The following is a 21,676-nucleotide window of genomic DNA, read 5'->3' as shown; positions in this document are numbered from 1 at the left end:
GAGCGTGTTCATGCATGGGAATACAAGTTGGTGTATATGTGTGTGTTGTGTGATGTTGTGTCGTCCTCATCCCACCCGGGGTGTGTGAGTCTTGGAGTGTCCAAGCGCAGACTCTATGAGGTCAGTGGCTGCTGTGATAATGCTTAACTGATGCCGGCTGTCAATAGCCATTCACCAGGAGAAAAGTGCTCCGCCTGTTCAGTAAATTACACAGTGCGACGTGAGCTGTGAGGTTCAAAACAACCTGACCCCACTGTTGTTAGGAGAAACAATAGAACAATGACTGCAATCAGCTTTTCCAGCAACCATCTGTGTCATGCTGCTGACTACAAAACACCTTTCCATTACTCCAGGGCTGCAGCTATTAGCTCACCATGCCATTGACTCCAAAGTGAGTTGGAGAGGTTATTGTAATGGCACATTAGATTGTCTCTGACCCTTCTTTATCCAGTGTTTTGTTTTGCTGACCTTGACATCGGTGGGCTTTTTGAGTGCAATAAAGCTTCTCAAGTGATCATTTCTCACAATGGATTGTTTTTTCACGGATGAACATATTTGTGAGGTGTCATTTTATTGCTGATTACATTATCTTTTAAATATGTATATAAATGTTTTCTCTGCGTTTGAGGCATGTTTTGTCATTTTTCCTTGACTCTGTCCTTCTCACGGCTTCTGCAAGCATACCCGGGAGCAGTACGAAAAACTCTCCACGATGCACAAGAACATGCAAAAACTCTACGAGAGCATAGGCAGCTATTTTGCCTTTGATCCGCACTCGGTCAGTGTGGAGGAATTCTTTGGAGAACTCGCCAACTTCCGCATCCTCTTCATGGTGAGTACATATGTACATGAGTACATGAGTGAGTATATATGCACATGTACATGAAAAGTCTCATTTTTACTGTTCCATCAAAGTAGACTGAAGCCACCACCCACACATTCTTTTGCACGCTCCTTCACTTGCATACACACACTGGGTGCCATTGAACACCCAATGTGTAACAAATGAGAACAGAATGTGTGTGTTAAACATGCATGCATGTTCATTAAACTTTCAGTAGGTCCTGGTGAAAACATGTGCGAACATTACAGTGTTATACTGTCATGGATGAAGCTCATATGTGCAGGAACATGCTTTCATCAGGGCTGCCCTGGATACGTCCACGCTTATGTGCACGCGTGTAGTAATATTTAGAACAAACAATCGACAAATGTAGTAAGTTTTCTATGGGTCTTAAACTTGCATGGAAATAACATTACAGTGAAATATACAACATAATCCATGTGACTGAGAACTTAAACATACAGATTGTATAAAGTATGCACAGTCAAGTCAGAAACAGAATAATGCATCCACAAGCATTTGAACAGAAAATGTTAACATTTATTTTTTCATCATTATTTAAAAATATAAAATGATATTTCTACTGAGTGGAAGGCAAATTTCCATCACAAAAAGAAATCTAAACATGTACACTGACTTTCAGTCCTTTGTGTTGGTCAAGCTCTAAAAACACTCGGTACATCACTTCCCATAATGCAACGTAATCACAGCTTTTACTAAACATTCCATAACGGGTAAAATTGCCTACATCTTTCAAACTCCATTTCCTCAATTCATGACTTCAGCATTCTTTCAAGATGAAATAACCCCACTGTGACATCATCAGGATTATTTTCTCAGACTTGACTCCTACAGAGCCAGAGAGGGTGTTATACAACTGTAATCTGGAAGTGAGCAATAAAGGTAGAAACATTTTTTCGCCACTTGCCAGCTGCTAATTTGTGTTCTGGGGGTGATTTCACTTCCCTCATCTAAAAATGCTGGAAAGTTTTGGTTTGGGAGAGTGCGCCGTGTTTTCTGGTCACCTATTTTAGTCTTTATATCCCCTTGGTTGGCCCTGACATGCTTTTCAGTCTTTCTTTCAAGTTCTTGCACTTTTCTCTGCAAGAATGTAACCATGCTCACCTGCTGTGTGATTTCCTTCCATATGTCATCTTTTAGTAGGTCATAAAGCCACAGTGTCTGCCTTTTTTCCCCAAATACCACTGACATAACCTCTTTTTTTGTCAAGTTTTTCTTTATTCACTTTCTTCAATGCCATTGTAGTCTGAAAAATGAATATACGAATATAGGTCTCCTCTTGGTAAGAAGTGTGCTCCTTTATAAATATTATATGAAGATGAAATGATTGGTTTATAATATACTTAAATGTAGCAATAAGATGGTATATAAGTGCTTATTAATGTATTTGTTAACTTTTATGTTTCCTCTGGACATTTATAATCAAAAATGAAAAATGCTCTTCTTTTTTTAAATCTGAACTTTTCCCACCAGTACTGATTAAGAAACTTCTAGTACTGACTTGGGAGCTGTAAGAAGAATACAAAGTCATAAAACAGATTAGAATATATTATTTGGAAGTAGAAATGCTGAGAGTAGGAGAATGTATAATGTCAGTGTCTCACTGATAAAAGAGGCTAGAGTAAGCTTCTAAACTTGTAGTACCTATTTTCATTGGCTTACAGCTGATTGTGTGTGTATGAGTGTGCATGTGTTGTCACTACAGGGCATTGCAGATCTTGCCAGATTTTGTTATGGGTAATGAGTTTAGAGAGATCTCTTTTTGTATGGCTGGAAAAAAGGTTCTGTGAAATGTGCAGCATTTCCTTTTAACAAAATTATAATGGACAAAATGATAAGTGGTATTATGCTGTGTTCACAATTGAGCAAACAAAGTGTTATCATACAAGTAATTTTCAATTGAAGCCAGCAGCACGTAGCTACATACTGACACCCGATTCTTGACGCTGCGTTACAGGTGTGACGCGCAGCAAATACAGTTGAGCATCAACCAATCATATGTTTTTGTTTCACCACTGCCTTTAGCCAGCTTTCTGTGCCATATAACCCCGCCGTTTTACTTGCTGACACTAAATGCCACTGGGCAAGGTGGGAGGGTAGCAGCCTATTGTGTGAGTAACGTTCATGTGAAGCACACGTTTGTAACATAGATCTTTTAAATCACAAGGGCAGGTTGTTGTAGTTATTCAGCTATCTGACACTATGACAGCTAACGTTAGCTTCTGCATAGTGCTCCTAAATCGTGTTTACTGGATATTAAAGATTAATGTAAATGAGTAGGTACACAAGCCCATGATGATAACCACGTCAACGAGTGCTTGAGCAACAGTTCAACAGTGACTCGGCCTCAATGTAACTTGCCACGTGTGGTTCTTATGTAGCTTTGTCACTCGTAGTGTGAACACAGCATTGGAAAGTGTTCCATACAATGACCTTGATCACTATTTACTGTGATGGTTATTTAATTCATTTAAATGTTTCCTACTATACACAAGTAAGAAATGTTTACCACAGAGGTAATGTAGAAAATCAGTTTACTTTAGATAATCATCAAAATTAAAATTGCAGTATTATAGGAAATGTGGTTACTGGGAACAGTGAATAAAGCATATAGAGCAAAGCAGATTAGTTATTAAAGAGGTAATATTAATGACGAGATAAATACTATATCATCTAAAGGTAGACACAAAGGTCTCTTTTCCTGAGTAGACTTGTCTGTTAAACATTCATAAGTGTCTTTGCTTTTCCACCTTTTCAGTCCATACCTCCTGGCACCGCCCCAAACATTCCTGGTGTCAGGACGATGACATGGTGTCCAGAAGGCATGCTCTCAGTCTTCACAACCCATTAATGTGAATGGCAAGGTCCCCTTGTCTAAATCCTTCCTCTCTCTCTTTACTCCGATCTCCATCTGAAAACAACTTTTCATTCCCACTGATCAAAGTGCACCAGCACACAACACAACACTCCCTCAAGGATTCTAGAGTTGCATATCTCTAAAAGAGCCATCCACCCAAGAAAATAAATTATTCTCTAAAGCAAATAGCTGCATATGAATATTTTATTACTGATTTAAACTTCCCTGCTATGGATAAGGGGTGGGAAGTTGGTGGGATAAAATGTTGTGGTTGAAATTGGGGGGTGCTGGTTACAAGTTAATGTATTCATATAAAAACAATCCTTTAATCACCATATTCTTCAGATATTATTTATAGTTTTTGGCTCCTCAGCTTTGCTGACAGAAAGGCTAATCCCATCTGCTTGCAGAGCACAAGGAATCAATGGTTGCTTCTACTTCAATGTTGTTTTTATTTTCTTACTCTGTGAAAACAACTGAGTTAGCTCCTTTGCAGCTTCCTCCTCAGCTTTTCTTGTCAGTGAAGGAATTTTAGGGAGATGTCTTCTAGTTATTTATCTTTGACAAAGTCAACCTACATCAACCATTACTGATTTGTTCCAAATAGGAAGTCTAATAATTACTATGACATCTTGGCAGCTAATAATTTTTAAAAAGAGCCCTGAATTTAACTTCTTGATATGCCTTATGTACCTCGCTTTTATTTTAATATTGAGACATTGAATTGTTTGACTTAGACAAAACATCTTCGCTAACTTCCTTCTGTTGCATTGCCCTGTGTAATGCAGTCGCAGCACAAAGCATCTGCAGTATTAAAGAATTCTATTGCAATACAGTCACCCTAAATTGCTTTTACTAAAAAGCAACGGCTTAATGCACCCAACCGACATGAGGCATTTGAGTAAACGCATTGACAGGCAGTCCTCACAGAACTGAATGTAACTGATAAGAGAATCCATTAACTCTATTTTCCTTCTGTTTCATTTTCTTTCTCTCCCTCACTCCTGCCCCATTCTCTCTTTTTTTCTGTGACCAGTGAAATATTATTTGATTTCAGAACATGGAGTCAGTATTGGAAGAGCCCAACAATTTGTTAATTTAATGCTGCTGCCATATTCTGAAATAGAGTATGAGTGAAATGCAATCGCAGGGCCTGTATGTGTAATCCTGACCAGGAGCATGGGGGATGAGGATTTTTCCATTAATGAGTTATCAAAGCACAGCAGATGGGCTGGGATGAGCTAACAGTCTTCCTTGCTAATTGAGTGACTTTCTAATAAGACCAAAAGACCCAGACCGGGTTCGCAAAGTAGCAAGATAGAGCATCTATGAGATTGGAATGATGATGATGGTGTGTGTGTGTGTGTGTGTGTGTGTGTTTTTGTGTGGGTGCATTCGTCCACTTCTGAGCCCATGTGATATTTCTAAAGCTTGCTAATTCCTTCACAATATGACAATATTTACCCTAATCATGCCGATAATGCTGCAGATGATGCTCTGAAAGCGGCACTCTCCCCACCTTCTTGCTGACAATGTCATGTTTCTTCAGTGTATGTTACGCAGTCATTAAAATCACTGCACCAGATTTTGGTGGTCACCTATCAATATGGGAATACATCTATACCACAGAGCAGAAGTCTCACAATCTGTAACCTATAACTTCTTGAAGCCATTTCCCCACACATCCTGGCACACAGTGTAACAGATGGCTAATAAACACATTTGCTGCTTAAAGCCCAGGCGCTGTAGTGTTTGTAAAATTCAAATGAGATATAGCAGTGACATACTCTGTGTGAGATCACTGGTGCAACTGAGCAGTTGGAAATACTCATTGCTCCCTCATTGAACTGGCAAACGTGTATACATGGGAGTGGAGCCATGCTGTGGGAGATGTATTGTGTTGTGCAGGGTCAAGGAAGAACAGCAAACCCATTTCATGAATTATTGAAAGAACCGACCTGGGAAAGGAAAATGCTGCCCAGCCCTTGTTGGTAGATTGGACCTGTGGGTTGCACAGCACTCCGCTTTCCAGCCAGTTATAGATAGAGGAGTACTTATAATCTCCATCTTAGACACACCAGAGGCCACCAATGTGACAGACACTCACTTTGTCTCATGCCCTCTATGAGCCTGAAAGCCACAATGTGCCTGCATCAATAGTGTTGTTGACAACCCCACCTGGCATTAAACTGCTATTATGCAAAACCACACATTTCTCTAAATTGACATGCCATCTGAGCAATATGTATACAGTCCTGTGCCTTACTTTCCTGCTTGAGACCAGAGGGTTTCAGGGGACAGAGCCAGTCACAGAGCTGACCTCTGGTTTCTGTTTTTATTCAAGGATTATTTGGTTGAATCAAGGCATATAGTCACTGTCTATCAGATGCTCATAGGGGGGAAAACTTTTCACCTTTTTGATTTGGTTGAAGTGCTGCTCTACACTTCACGTTTTAGTCTTGTTATTGTATCTTTTCTTTCTTGTTATTGCTATGTGCCTGTGTTCACCTGTCTGGTTTTAATCTTTATTTATTTTGTTGAAGAGCACTTTTCAAAATTGGATTTCTTAGTCTGCAAACAAAAAATCCTTCCTATTGTGTCTTACTGCATTACAGTAATTGGTAGTGATTAGTAAAAATAAAGTGGTTCTCAGTACTTTTTCTTTTAGCAAAACATATATATAAATAAATAACTGTGATCACCATACGGATGTTATTTACTAGGGACACAGGTTCCTTGGGCTCAAAATGGCCATGAGATATGGTTAAAATCTTGTTTTCATGTGAATAATTAAGCTCTTATTTAGTGACACTATAGCTATAGTGGTGATCTTCAACAGGAGACAGATGACTAAGTGTGAATGCCAAAAATAGCTCGTTTCCATGGGCTCCTGAAATCATATTGTAAATAGTATACTTTGATCTAGAGTAGATGAGAGTACTCAAGAGACAAAACGAGATACATGGATTTTTTTCTAAAAATATTTTTCAATATTGTCAGAACATTTGAGCAGATTCGAAAGAAACCAGATCTTTTGTCTCATGTTCCAATGAGATTTAAATCTGGTTCTCTGCACTGAAGATTATTTTTGAAAACACATCCCATGAGGATTGTTTATCTCTTGTATGTCCTCCTACAATATATAGAGTTGGCAAGAAAATAAGACCTGATACAGTCAGTTGTTGCCAAAGGCAAAATAGGGGCCGTCAAAGAGAATGGTAAAGTAAAAAAAATAAGAGATCAGTGAAAACATATTTGTTGCTATGGTAATTAGTGGTGCTGTGTGATTAGAGCAACATAATCGTTGCATAATCATGTTTACAGTCAGAATTAGTTGTTTGTTTAAAATAAGTTTGGCCGGCAGGATTTTTATTTGTAATCTGCATAATTTATCTTCCAAGTCATGCTGTAGATGTCGAGCAATGCAGTGATATTACCTCCAAAATGAACTGAGTCCTGTCAGTGGATAAGGACTGAAATCAATTTGATTTGTGCTGCCAGCGCTGCCCATCACTTAGCCAGCAAAGTGCACAAGTTAACTGTTTCATTACTGAATTTTACACCACTGCTCTCATCCACTTTAATTCAAGACAGCAGCAAAGTGCACACAGTCAATAGCCCTTATAGAGTGTAGCTGTATCATTTACACAACCTTGATGTGGTGATAGGTCAGTTTTTGAGTGTTCACTGAGTTGTAGCAGCTGACAAAGCAGAACACCTCCTCTTATGTTTTCATAATGTACATAATACAAAAACACACTCTCCCTTATTATTTTCCTTTCTCTCTATCGCCCCTCTTTCTATCACCCAAACTTGACTTCTCCATTACCCCCATCTCTGCCCTCCCCCTCTCTCTCATTGCCCTTGTCATCCAACAAGGAGACAGTGACAATGAGGGCTTGCGTCCTTGGACATGGAGCAAAGCTCTACTATTGACTGGCATGATGAGCTGCTCTTTCCTTGTTCCTTCCCCACAATCCCTGTAATCCCTCTGTCTTAGCTGCCAACACGGCACACACATCAGGACCACAGGGGCATTAGATGGGGGGTCTACTGTCGCCACTTATTATATCAGTGCACAGACATGGCCATGCCTTCACTTACTGACACACACACACACACACACACACATAGGGGCGCACACACACACAGACATATGCATACGTAGGAGGGGGGCCCCACTGATGAGCAGAAGCACAAAGACGCAATGTCACACAGGCTCATATGCATGTATACACATACAGTATGACCTCTCACACATACACTAACACCTATGATCCTATGATGGGTCCTGTCAAGGGCTGTGCCACAGGCCTGGGATGAGAGAATATTTTGTTGTCTCCAAAGGTCACACAGTTGCATCTTACTCTCTGTTGGCACAAGAACAAACTGACACATTTGTAAAGGCTGAATCCGTATCGTTGATTATCTCTCATTCTCTGACTCCTTCCTGACATTTCAGCCGGTCACGAAGGAGGAGGAGGAGGATGATATCTCTTTCTACCTCCTCAGAGACTTGCACACAGCTGCTACAGTTTCCTTTTCTCATGCAATGGCTCCCCCATATTATTAAAGGAGCTATACCACCATGGTACATATGTGTGATGATTATCTAGCCTTTTTTATTCAAGTATAAAGTTCCAGATTGATGTATTATTGACATCGAATCAGCTCTGTGTTATTGAAAATATGTAAAGCAGCGCAGAAGCCTTGCAGACAAATATGCTTGTATTAAAAAGCCCATACACAAGGCATGATATATTGTTTATTCCAGCAGCTTATCTCTAATTATCAAACCCTTCCTTGAATAAGAATTTGCTGATGGCATGCTGCTACTTCTGAACACTATACAGTAGTAAAGACGCTAAAAGTGGTGGTGGTAGCAGAAGCCAGATTCTGATTTTGTCTATGGATGTGTGTGTGTGTGTGTGTGTGTGCCTCATCAGGAAGCGGTGAAGGAGAACCACAAGAAGAGGGAGATGGAGGAGAAGATCAAGAGAGCCAAGCTGGCGAAGGAGAAAGCAGAGCGCGAGAAGCAGGAGCGCCAGCAGAAGAAGAAGCAGCTGATTGACATGAACAAAGGTATGCCACTTCTTCCCGCGCCACCACAGAGACAGAGAGGGAGGCAGGTGGGGAGTTAGGAGGAGGAGAACAGGAGGATGGAATTGTGCTTCACACAGATTTGAACTCTGAAGGAGGAGGATAATGTGTGGGAGTGGGGGGAGTCGTCTTTTTCAGCTGTGAAGGAATCTTGTACTTACTCCCATCGCCGATGCACTGCTTCCAAACAACAGACAGATTATGCTACTTTTAGCTTGGTTTTTTGCATGGTACATTTGCGCACACAAACAGAAACACTCTCTCTTGTAGTAATATGCACAAATATGTCTAAAAATTGAACACATTAAAAGTAGTAGATATCAGTAATATAATTTGGTAGTAGTTATCAGAATGTAATAAACACAAAGAGTTTGTTTGAGTCCCCATGTAAAGAGAGGAAGTTGAGGGTGAGTCATCGAAGAGGTTGAACGAGGTTCTGTAAATCACACTTCCAACATGATCATGCTGTTATTATCCATTTATTACTGGTCATGTGCATATGTATGACTGACAAGGATTATTCCTTCTGTCTGAGACCGTCTGCAGGCAGTGTGCTTCATTTATTGTTGTGAGTCATTTGAATCACTCTATTGTCCTCTAGTGATGCCAGTAAACCGTGTATTGATTAGTGTAAGTTGCAGTTGTTCAGTCATGAAAAATTAGAGCGACAGAGCTGGATGCCTGTGTCTAGTTATGCCAATGACATTGTGAAGGAATTTCAAGCCCGAAGGGGCTTTTCAAGCAGTCAGTGTGGTCTTTTGTCCATTTTTTTGACAAACAGACTGGGATTTCCACAATTCACCAGCTTCTAAATGTCAGTGCCAGCCAAGGACCTCTCTGTAGCTCAGCCACATTGGGAAATGTGACAAGACAGTCCTCAGTATGCCACAAACTCTCCAAGATAATTGATGCATGCTACAGTTTTTTTTTTTTTCCTGTCCTTTTTTTTCCCTGAGCAGTGACCTCTTTGAAAGCTTCACTTTTAATAATCCAACATGGCTGAGCTGAAGGAGGCTGTCTACCCCTCTCTCTCATTCTGGCTAACCAGATGGAGAAGGGTAGAGAAGTAGGTATGATATTAAATATTTCTGCCAGAGCAGATTTTGATCTCGGTTCCTGAATGTCATAATATGACTTGTATGAATAAAACATGAGGATGACATGGGCAACGTTGCCTGCAGCCTTGGAGATAGTGAGGATTGTCCTCCACGCCAACACCTAGCTCGTTGGACTGTCGCAATCACAATGACCTTGGCAGTTATGAAATATACACTTAAATTCAAGATGTGCTAAACCCAGGCTGTTTTTTCCCTCGTCAAGGTTCTTACCTGCATTGACTACACATTTCCATTGAACCTTGAATAGTTCCTTTTGTATACTAACTTGTCTCTATGTGAAATGTAATCAGGGAAAGGACAATCAAATGAGGAGCACTTTAAATGTATCCTCTGAATGGAAATGAATTTGAGCCAGAGGCAGGTTGGAGGTTACCGCTGCTTGGTGTTCTGCTCTTGTGTTCTCTCTCAGTTTCTCTTAAAGCTGTTGGGTTGAAACATACATAGCAGCATATTCAGTGTTTTCTTGTTGCACATCTTTCTTTTCTCTGCCTCTACTCCTTTCCAGTTGACAGCCTTGGCTTGAGAGTCTTGGCTCTTCTCTCCCATTCTGTTCTAAAATTCTATGTGTGCTTCAGATATTTTGAGGAGTTAGTTATTTGAGGAGACTTTTCACATTAATATTTCATGCCAGCAACAGCCATGTTCTCCGTGCAGGTTGATGAAAATAAGGTAGTGTACAAGCACAAAGAGGCTTTTTTAATTCCCTTTACCATTAATTAATCATGTCCAAACATTGTCCACGTTAGGTTTGCATTTTAAAGGTTGAAAGGCTAATTGAGACTCTACAGTAGATCCCTAACCCTGCAGTGTGATACACATGTTCTTGTCTCTACCACTAACCTTAGCATCAGATAGATAGATAGATAGATAGATAGATAGATAGATAGATAGATAGATTGACCTAAATAGATATAATATATTTTCATGTTTGCAAATCCATTAGCATGAACAGATGGAGTAAACATATGGCGATTGTATTATGAGAATTATGTATAGGTCAGTGTTTTATCTGTTTTATGGGTTTACTGATTCTGATTCTGTTGCTTAAAAGACTGTTTGATTGCTCATTCTATTGTGTTTAATGCTATTTCAAGAGGCTATTTTTGAGAAGGGATAGATTTTATGTCATTTCACAAATTGCGACCTAATCCTCTTCGCTTGCAAATGATTAACAATGAAATGCATATTTAATGAGAGTTTAATTCATTTAGCTTTTGCCAGGATGGAACGGGATGGGTGGGGGAGGGGAAACAGACAAATGCTTTCAGGAAACGGTAAAAAAAAAAATCATTCCCAGCTGATAAAACTTGAGATTATACACTCTGCAAGTGCACTGACATGTACGCTTCTTCAACAAGTGTGATTGATAGATGAGACAAGTGGAGACCTAAACGTGTTTTCCTTGTGAAGTATTACAAATCCTAATGTTGGAAATTGCTTATGAAATCATTACCCAGTCACCCCATTTGTTTTAATTTGCTCTAAGTGGATTTCCACATTCTCTTGAACTGACCAGATGTTCAACATTTACTAAATCGCTTTACTTCACTGGAAATAACTGTGAACACAGTAGAATAAACCCAAACTAATGCTTCTGTCTAAAACAGAGGAAGATGGTTCATCACAGCAGGATGCTGTTTTTTTATCGCAGCATATGAAACTGTGTCACAAGCAGCGTGCCGCGTGTGTCGAGCAGGAGCATGGTAGAGCATCTGGACTTTGTTTCTCTAAGGCATTTGTGAGGAGTAGCGGGCCCCTCTGGCCACCTACTCGGCTGGCATCACCGGGGTCAGTGCCCCCGTCTGGGGCAAGTGTCTGCACCCACATGTCAACTGTGCACCCCAGTCAAATCCACTAAGCTTTGAACGGAGCCGGAAAGCGCACATGCCGCTTTGAGCACAATGCAGCTTGGCATAAGGCACATAGGAATAAACAAACAACCAGGAAAAAGTTGTTTGAACATTTTATTTAGTCCAGGCATTTCTCCCAGGTACTGCAGAGAAATAGTGAAGAACTTTGTATTTTTTAACATGTTTTCCGTCAACTTTTCTCAGACCTACTTTATACAGTATGGTGTTCAGTGTGTGAATAGTTGTAGGGGCTGGTGTAACAGTTCTCCTCACCACATGAACCTCTGAAAAACATCTTAATTGTCAACCAGAGGAATATCACATGTAGAATATTGGTTGTAGCCTGTTTTACCACACCTTTTATAGGTGTACCAACTGTCTGCTATCTTACTTCACTACACACATTAAATGTAATCCAACTGATCCTTATGTACTATTGGATAACATAATTTTTTAAACTAACCTCATAAAATTTAAATGGATATCAAATAAAATTATTTGATTGGAAAACAAACTTTTCGTAAAATGCATTATTAAAAGTATCCTAGACAGTATTATTAAAACCATAAAAACACCTGCAGAGGCTCCACAGTTGCTGTTTTTATGATTAAGTTTTACCTGTGAAGTGATCTTTTTTTACTGTCTGAATTAGAGCTCACTCAGCCGCTTCAATCCATTCTTGCAACAGCTTGCAGACACCAGCAGAATGTAGCCCCATACATTGGGTTACTGTGTGGGAATATGATAGCAGAAAAATATTTTTTTATCACAGTGTTTGTATTAATATAACTATTGAACACATTATTATCATCTTAAATGTAGTTATCTTTGGTCACACAACAGCTGGAAGTTTACCCGTATACCTCATACCCTATCGATGTTAAATTATTGAACACATTAATAGAAAACGCAGGTCTTATAATGTTAAACTCCTCAGAGGGGCACAGCCACAGATATTAAAGAAAATGTCCAATAATTCAAGAACCTGCTTGAGGTATATGGTTTATTGTTCATCGTAAAATCGTCCTTAAATGGTGTTTCCATGTTATGTTTTTTCATTTCAGTAAATTTTATATTGTGTGTCCTCCTTTCCTCTCCAAAGGCATTTTTTGTGTGCTGGTGATAGTTGTCTAGGCTTTTTTTTTTTCACTTTCAGCAAGGCCTGCTAGAATAAGGAATAAGGTCTCCGTGTCTCTATGATTCTCTGTAGAGAGCAGTTGGCATGTTGACAATGATGGGCCTACAGCTTCTATTTATGCATCCTTCTTGTCAACCTTTCACACTTTGAGGATGAACTAGTGTATGTTCACATAAATAGAAGTAGGATCCTCTCAAAAAAGCATTAACTTTACTAAATACAAGCAAAATAAGTGGAGGCTTTGACTGCTATTCATTCTGCAGTGTTTGTGTGTAAATCTTTTTTGTACCTGTCAGAATTATCCATGTTCCTTAGTTTCACTCTACATGTTAATACAGAGTAACTTGTAAATGTGGCAATATTTAAGATCCACTTCCACATAAATTAGGATTCAGCTATTCTTAGAGGCGATGGAGTTTATTACCATCACACGCACTGATTCTATAAAACCAACATTCGCTCATCAGTGTGTATCCTCCTGTGTGTTCCTTTTCCTGAAAGTTGTGACATGTATATTTTTTTCTTTTGTTTACCAAAGGACATTTTCCAAATTTAAGTGTCTATCAGTGTGGCATGCTAAACTAAATTGACATATTTCTGTGCAGCTGGCTGACTGGTTGTGGCTGGCGGAGCCCTGTCAGGAGTGACAGTGGCAGAGATGTGGATTGATGGCTTTGTGTGACACTGACAGCTGCTGGTAGGCTAGTGCATACCTGCGTCGCAGCCATGCCAGCTAGGTGATCATAGACAAGCGCTGACAGGCGGTGGTGGGGTGGACAGGTTAGCTCTCAAAGTTTGTATTGTGTCTCCACAGCACCACCAACATGGCAAACAATATTACCAAGAGAGATAGCTTGTAGAGACGTGAAGGTCAGAAACCCAAGTAGATAAAGGAAATCTTTCTGAGAGAGATTCTCACTATTCCTCAGATTAGCTTGGGAAATGGAGCCAGTATTAGGGCGCTACAGAATATAATGAACAAAGACAGACCTCTCCAGAATATAATGGTGATATATGGCACAGTGCCTCTGAATTTGCCTGCTTGTTTATTCTCAAAAGTGCCATTTCTTTGTCCCGCCACTCATGGCTTCCATGTCTGCTTATATATTTGTAGTTATGAGTTGTAAAAATGAAGGATCTTCCATTACATCTGCATATGGATGTCACAGCAATGTAATGCCAAACTGCGAAAATTGCCTTTTGTCTTTGTCCTTGCCTTTGAGCTGTGTCGCTCCACAGTGCAGGTAGTGCAAGGTATGCTCTGAAACTCCTGAGTATGGATTGGTGAATTCCATCATTACCTTGAAAGACGGGAACAAGGGCACCAGGATTATCTGCTGTCATACACCCATTCTAATAAATAACAGCATATTAGATTGTGCTATATCTCCAGTCGAAATCGGAATCTGCCTCAAGGCGATGATGGCACACAGAATATGGCTGACTGCATCTCAGCACAAGCAGCATGAATAGACACCTGTAGAAAAAAAAAAGAATTATTCAGAAACAAGGATTAAATACATCTGATTGACTGCAAAATGACATTTTGTAAGTGAAGCTATTACAATAAAAGTCATTCAATAATCACCCTCCCAGATTATAACATTTCCAATGCATTTCCATAAATAAATGTCAGCATGAGGAAAATGAGCCTAGTTTCATAGGAAGCCTTTTAATATTCTATGATAAATACCATAGTTCATTAGCAATTAAAGGCAACACTTGGGAATAGTTTCTTTCACACATTTGTTTGTCTGCCTTATGCATTAAATTGTCAAGCTGAATATGTATTGTTTTTTTTGTTTTTTTAATTTGTGGCACCCTCTTTAGTTAAATGAGAAAGACAAAGAACACTAATTAGATTGCACCTTAAAGCTTTTAATCACATTTATCTTTTATCTTTAACTTAATTTGGTTTAGGTCACACTCAAGGAAGTGAGACATGCATCAGATATCTCTGTCTCTCCTGTTTTCCCTCTCCTATTCTGTCTGTCCCTCTGAGTCTTTTTCTTTCTGTGTCTCTCTCACTCTCGCACACACACGCACACACACACACACGCACTCACACACGCACACACCCACACACAAACACACACAATAATCATCCCGCCATGTTCTTTTCTCTCTCCCATTGCTTCTGTAAATGTTCTTCTTCTCCTTGGTGAAATCAGCTCAGGCACAGTTGAATCTCATTAATTTGTGGGTGGTTCAAGTGTCTGATCATTTCCCCTCCCAGATCTGGACCTCACCAGTCACTTTACAGTCAATCAAACCTAATTACCCTCACTACAAAGACCATCAAATCCCATTGTCAAATCCATTTAGCTTCCCCAGACAGCACTGCCTTTCACTGATGCAAACAGCCCATGTGTAGTTTGGTTCAGATGTTATCTTGATCTGGATTCCAAAACTCTACATCCGCCATCTAAATGTGCCACCCATGTAAAATGGGTAATCTACACTGTCCTAGATGAAACCCAAAATGTTTATAGCATCGCAATATACTTCCACATGCCGAAGCCTCTTTGACATCCCTTTCATTTTAATAGCCTGATTCATGTAAGTGTTAACCATGATCAGAGCCTGTGACTAATAGATTAAGGGCCATTCTTGTGCATACACCAGAACAGCTCAATAAAAGGTATTGGTAGCTTGTTAATGTGTTGAAGGTTTGAGGTTCACCCAAATTCCATTAAAAAGGCCACCCGCACCTATTCATCTGACTAGCTCTCTGTGACACCATACTCTTTGACAAAACTTCCCCTGCAATATTTAAAACCAATCTGCTAACAAAAAAACACTAAAATTGTCCTTGAAGTAGAGCAGTGCATCACTTACCTTCAAAATAAAAGCATTCTAGATCTAAGCATTTAAAAACATTTTAATGTGAACCAGCAGCACAAAATGCTCAGAGTGCATTAAAGCCCCTACGTAGGATTTGAAGATTTCTGTTTTTGGCCACTCTCAATGGTAGTATCAAAAAAGACACTGTGCTAGATAGTAATGCCCACCGAAGCATCACTCCCTTATAAGGATCCAACCTGAGGAAAAGTAAACTAGAAAGTAAAACCATGAACAGAGACTTCACCAATTTTCACTGGGATTATTTTTCGTTTCTAGTTTTTCCGTAAACAAAAACATTATATTCCAAGAGAAGCAACCAACAAAATTGCACACTGGGACTTTTTATAGTAGCAGATTTCACAATTGCTCTGAAAGAACAGATTAGAAAACATTGACACTATTAAATGAATTGAAAAAAAAAAGAAACTCCCAACCAAAGCGATACTTATATTACACACAATACTACACTCCCACAGTACAGTACTACTGTAAACTGAACATAGTGAGCCTTATTAGAATGGTGCTGTCTATCTAGTCGCCTGCAAGACGACACATTTCGATCAGTTTACTGTGAGTTTGGTTAAGAACACCATCAGGGTCTATCTCAAGCTGTGAGGTCACAGTGAAAATGCATATGGTTCAGGGTCTACTATATTGCAGCTAAATTTAGCAGTACCAAGCCTATGGAGAAGCAGCAGTAGTGGTCTACTCTGCGGTGAGGACAGGCTCCTGTGGCCCTGCTGGCACCCTGACATGTTGACCCCATGTGGCTCAGAGAAAGTGTGTCAACTTAACATCTGTCAGTGCTGGGTTTGAACTCTCCCTTGTGTGTTGGTGGTGTTACTGGGCAAACTAGCCAAAAGCTGTGGATAGGTTGTAATAGCAATATGGTAACTAGGGGGGCCCGCAGGCAGTAGAAGTAAATTATAGCAGAGGAAGCAAAGTGTGGTGACTGCTATGTTACAAGCATCTCTCTTCCCCCTTCCCATCTCCCAACCTCCCCTCCCCACTGTTTCTCACTTGGGGCCTGGCAGCATCCATCCAGATGGAGGGTTTATTTTTGTTTTTGTTTGTTTACTTATTCATGCATCCAGCTATTCGGGGCATCGCAGGGGCTTTCGTTCCACCACAGAATGCAAATCGCCACGGCGGCTAATCCACTTTCATCTCTCCCTTGTTGACATCCAACTTCTCTCCACGTTTCCCCCAGTCTCTCGCAGTCAGGACACCTCTCTTTCTTTCAGGGTACGGGATCAGTCCTGCAGTGACCAAGCAAGCCTAGCTTGTCTCCTTCATGCATGTCAAACACAATACACCTCTCACCTCCCACCCACCTTCCCCATCTTCAAGACATTCTGCCCTTTGTCCTACCTCACCCCCCTCCTCCACCCCTGACCCTGGCGCCACACAGGGGCTCATAACAAGAAGAAAATAGTAGCTGCACTCCCATTCCCCCTGGATTGGAGGGCTGTGGGAGCATCCATAATTGAGTTAGGGAGGACATGAGTGGGTTTGCTCATCAAGTTGTTACAGTAAAACAATCCAGATTAATCAGCAGGCAAATCTATCTTTTTTATTAGCTGTCTTACCCTTTCATTCCCCTTTTTCCTTCCTTTTTTTTTTCACTGAAATAGAGCAGTAAACATGCGCACGCACACACACATGCCCACAAATTAAAGATCGTGACCTGTCTGAAAAGTTTCCTGGGTCATTGTGTCAAAGTTTTTGTCAGTATTGGGTGTTTGGACTGCAGGGAGATAGAGAAAGAGGAAAGAGAGTGAAAAACAAAGGAAAGACATCTAACAGGTGCATGACTGCTGTCCTTCGGGCACTTGTGTTCTCTGTGCTCTCTGTGGCAGCAATGGTCTCAGTCTGCTGGGGTCTTGGGAGCTGCTGGGACTGCAGGGAAGGAGGGCAAAAGGAGGGGGTGACTCTACTCAAAGCCAGACAGTAAGAGAGTAGACAGCAGAGTGGTAAGAGGAGGGGGGTTGGTGTTAAGTAATGCAGGTGGTTGTGTATGTCTAGGTGGCTGAGCCTGAATTCAGATGTGAAAGTAACACAAAACCAGGTGCATACAAGTGAGAGTAGAGAGTAGATGAGATTAAAAGAAAGTGCGGTTGTTGCCTCTCCACCTGGCCATAAAGCAGCACCCCCTCCCTCTACGAGGGCCTTTGTTTCACGGCTAATGGTCCAGGTTAATTGCACAGGTGACTCTCTGTGGGGGAACAGATGGGCTCAAATGTGTTCAAAAACAATCCGCAGCAAGCAAAAAAAAAAAAAAAACTACGGACGACTTGTTCCTGTCCTCTCATTCTTCCTTTTCTTTCTCATCTTCTCTACTGGAGTGACTTGGGTGAGGTTAAACTCTCACTACGTTCCTGTCTCACAGTGATTTCAATTCATCAAGCACAAGGCCTGCACGCTCTCATTAGATCTCATTAGTGTGCAAATTAGACTAAGGGATTGGCTACTGGAGGGATAGTACATAGTGGTGGATAATAGACATCTCTCCAATGCTGATGTTCCTCATGTCAAACACTTTAATTTGGTTAGGGAGGATAGTGCTATGCTTATATAAATTCAGAGGATATGTAGCCGTGATTTATTAAAATATATGACTATGATAAATGTCATTATTTTGTATGCTTACTGTGTTATTTATCTTTTCAATTAACATGCCACTGTTGCTACCAGTTTCACTCGCAGCATATAGGATGTCATAATTTTCCATTATATTAGAAACCCACACACACCAGACAGAAGCTTTTTAGAATTCTTGGAATTATTTGTCTCTCTTTTCCCCCATGAATCATGAGGGCTGCATGTGAGCCATCAGAAATTGAGTTCTCAATCGATCCACTGTGTTTTTTCTCCACAGAACAACATGAAGGAGATGACAGATAGCAAATTGAATTTATGAACAGGCTTTGTTGACACTGCTGCATAATTATAGGAATTCCATGCCTTTGGTGTTTAAAAAGAGAGCCCAGCATTTCATTTAGATACATACGGTTTTCTGCTTGGATGGTTGAGTGAAAAGCTTTGTCACGAGGCAACAGCTGTTCTTTAACTTTGCAGTTATATACAAATTTTGAATGTTGGAGATGACTGCTTTTAACTGGCAGAAATAAACAAATTAGATGTCATGTTTTGCTAAATGTAAGCTTATTTGTTTGATTCTTAATTGGTCCTTGACTGAGAATTAAGAGTGTATATGGAGGCTTCAATGATGCATTGGCTTTCTGAGAGACTTGGCTAGATTCCTGTGTCTCTTCTAACTGATCTCGCCAAGAGTGTGTAGGTCATCCTGCTGACATTAGTTGGAGTAAGCTCTCTATCTGCCTTCATCTAACTATCTATCCATCCCTCACTATCTTAGGCTGTCAAACTTACACTCACTTGTCACCTGGGAACTCAGCCCCATAAATTGAGATTAGCTAAGCAGAGCCAATTCTCTTGCAAATGCAACATGCATTTGTATCACTAAAAATGTGCAGGCAGGTTTTTAAGTGTTGGTGAAGGTGCAGTTGTGTGCCTGTGCTTGCATACTGCAGTGTATGTTTTTGAAATAATTAAATGTCACAGGGCTCAGGCCGTCAAGTGGCCAGGAAGGTGTTTTACGACCGTGTCTTGTCTTGCTCCACTAGTCCCTCTCAATAACCCACTCCACCTCACCCACAGAAACCCTCTCCACTTTTCTCCCATGCTGCCTTCAACATGTCTTTTTCTCCTCTTTCTCCCTCTAGTCTGCCTCCCTCCCTCATTCTTTCAGTTTACATCTTCCTTCCCCAGTAGTGACATACAGAGTATCAATGCTTATTCTTTCCCTATCCCCCCCTTTCCTCAATTGCAACTGTTGACACTTGAGTTTGTGTTCTGCGCCTTGAATTTGTGAATAGTAAGTACATTGCAGCCACTTTCTTCCACTTTTACTGTAGGTACTTTTTTGTACTGGGCAAAAAACTAATCTAGCTTGTGAAGTGTGTGTGTGTGTGTGTGTGTGTGTGTGTGTGAGTGAGTGTGAGTGTGTGTTTCTTTTATGCCACTTCTGCTGAGGCCACATTATTCTTGTTATCCCCCCTAATTAGAAAATGTGACAGTGCTGCTTGTAAATATATTGCAGACTGAGCCAATCCCCAGGGCTCAGTGTTGCATTTGGCACAGCCTCTGGGTCCAGGTAACACCTGATGTTCAGGTAAAGGAGGGGGGTAGGCAGGGATCAATGGGAAAGATATGGAACAGGTACACCATCTCTCTCTGGGAGGTCTAGTTTCACTGAGCTGCATTTCTGCTCTTAAAGGTTTAACTATTTAAGAAAGTACCTAAAAGTGCAAAAGCCGCAACCATGTTCCACACTTCCTCAAGCTTTAATAAGATCATTAAAGGACCCCGGGGCTGTCTGTTGAGGTGCCCACCAAGGTGTTTCATCACTGTAAGGGTTTGTCAATGTCTTGGGTCTTAGCCCATCTTAACCCATTTAGAAAGCAATTTCCTGTGAGCAGAGGGGATCTTTCCTCTTGAGAAAGATCTTTGGGCATAAAAGGTTAGCTTTTCTGTAATTCCCCAGCATGCAATCTAGCACTGCTGCTAATGAGAAGCGGATGAATATTTGCCCTAGGTTTAACAGCTCAAAATAAGACAAGAGTGAACTGCGAGAACGAGGCAGAAATGTCTGCTAAAGTGGGCAACGTTATAATAAGTAATGAAGAAAGTTTGCTCCGAGGATTACTGGAATAAGTGTAGTCAAATAATATTCTGTTTTTGTCTACTAAAGGCTTACCTTGTCTTTGCAGATTTGTTAAATATATACACATAAATACTTATATATGTAAATAAGTTCATAGACTGAGGGCTCATTTGCAACAGTTACTTGCTGAGAGTAAAGCCTGCTTGAGTTTAAGCTACGGCCCAATAGGACATAGTTAACAGAGCACAGTGGGGTGACGGGGGAGTATGTTTCCCATTTTAGTCATTTGTGTCTTTGTGTCTGCAGTCGTCCCCCTGAACCCCAGTCTACTACGGCTCCCCAGTCCTGGCCATTACAAATGATGAATTGTGCTACAGTTAAGCTAGAAGTAGGACAAATTGATCAAAGTGTCAGGTGCCCCTTGTGATGTCTAGGTCTCCATGAAGAAGGCAGTGAAGAAGGAGCTGTCAAAAAGTTTCTTGTGCCAAGGTGGTTGTAGATAAATGTTTACCTGCCACTTACCACTTTCTGCCTTATGTCAGACTCACAATGTGTCCTTGCTAGCCTACATAAGAAGAAGGAGTAGCTAAAGATCTTGGGAGTTGATACAGTTATAGAAGCTGCAAGTTGTTCACCATATTGTTCTTTAGGTCCACAGCAGACAAAACCCTTGCTCCGCCTTTTAAACCAATGAGCTTGCTATCTGAGGTGTAGTGCTGCAATTTGAGATAAGCACTACTTGGCTCAGCTTTGGTTTTGTTCTGATAAAGCTGGTCTAATTAAGCTTGATTTAATCGGGATTGCTTTTAAGCACAGCATACAGCCAGAACAGATACTTTGATTTCAAAGTAACCCTTGGGAAGGACTTGAGGAAGAAAGAGAAGGAATGAGAGAGCAAAATTAGTGTGAGTACGAGTGAAGAGTTGCTTTTTTAAAATTTGCATAAGACACGTTTCTATTCTTGGTTCTACAGTCTTCTTTTACTTGCATGAATGATTGCAGGTTGGGTGGTTTGTTGCTGGAGGAGAAAGGACAAACATGTGCAGCCTTGACTTTCTCTGGTAATGGCAAAATATTTGCCATTTTCTTAAATTAATCATGTAGCATTCAGTGTCAACATGTTTTGTTCATAAATTCAATTTGCCTGACTGTCGTGTCTCTTCGAGCACAAGCGAATAACAAAAGATTGATCACCCCAGTGTCTGGAAAAGTGCTGT

The 21,676-nt window shown here is 40.5% G+C and overlaps 1 protein-coding gene across 1 annotated transcript in view; it reads left to right on the top strand.

Annotated features, from left to right (window-relative positions):
* The window catches only part of diaph2 (diaphanous-related formin 2), a 352,442-nt gene that overhangs the window by 289,536 nt on the left and 41,230 nt on the right, over positions 1–21,676 (top strand). The window contains exons 26-27 of the mRNA XM_070836524.1: positions 668–832; positions 8,669–8,804. Coding sequence (XP_070692625.1) covers positions 668–832; positions 8,669–8,804 — 301 coding nt within the window. The remainder of the gene's footprint in view (positions 1–667; positions 833–8,668; positions 8,805–21,676) is intronic.

This window comes from Pempheris klunzingeri, chromosome 9 (genome assembly GCF_042242105.1).
Source record: "Pempheris klunzingeri isolate RE-2024b chromosome 9, fPemKlu1.hap1, whole genome shotgun sequence".
Taxonomy (NCBI): domain Eukaryota; kingdom Metazoa; phylum Chordata; class Actinopteri; order Acropomatiformes; family Pempheridae; genus Pempheris; species Pempheris klunzingeri.
Note: the sequence above shows the minus strand (reverse complement) of the source record. Positions and strands in the feature narration are given on the sequence as shown.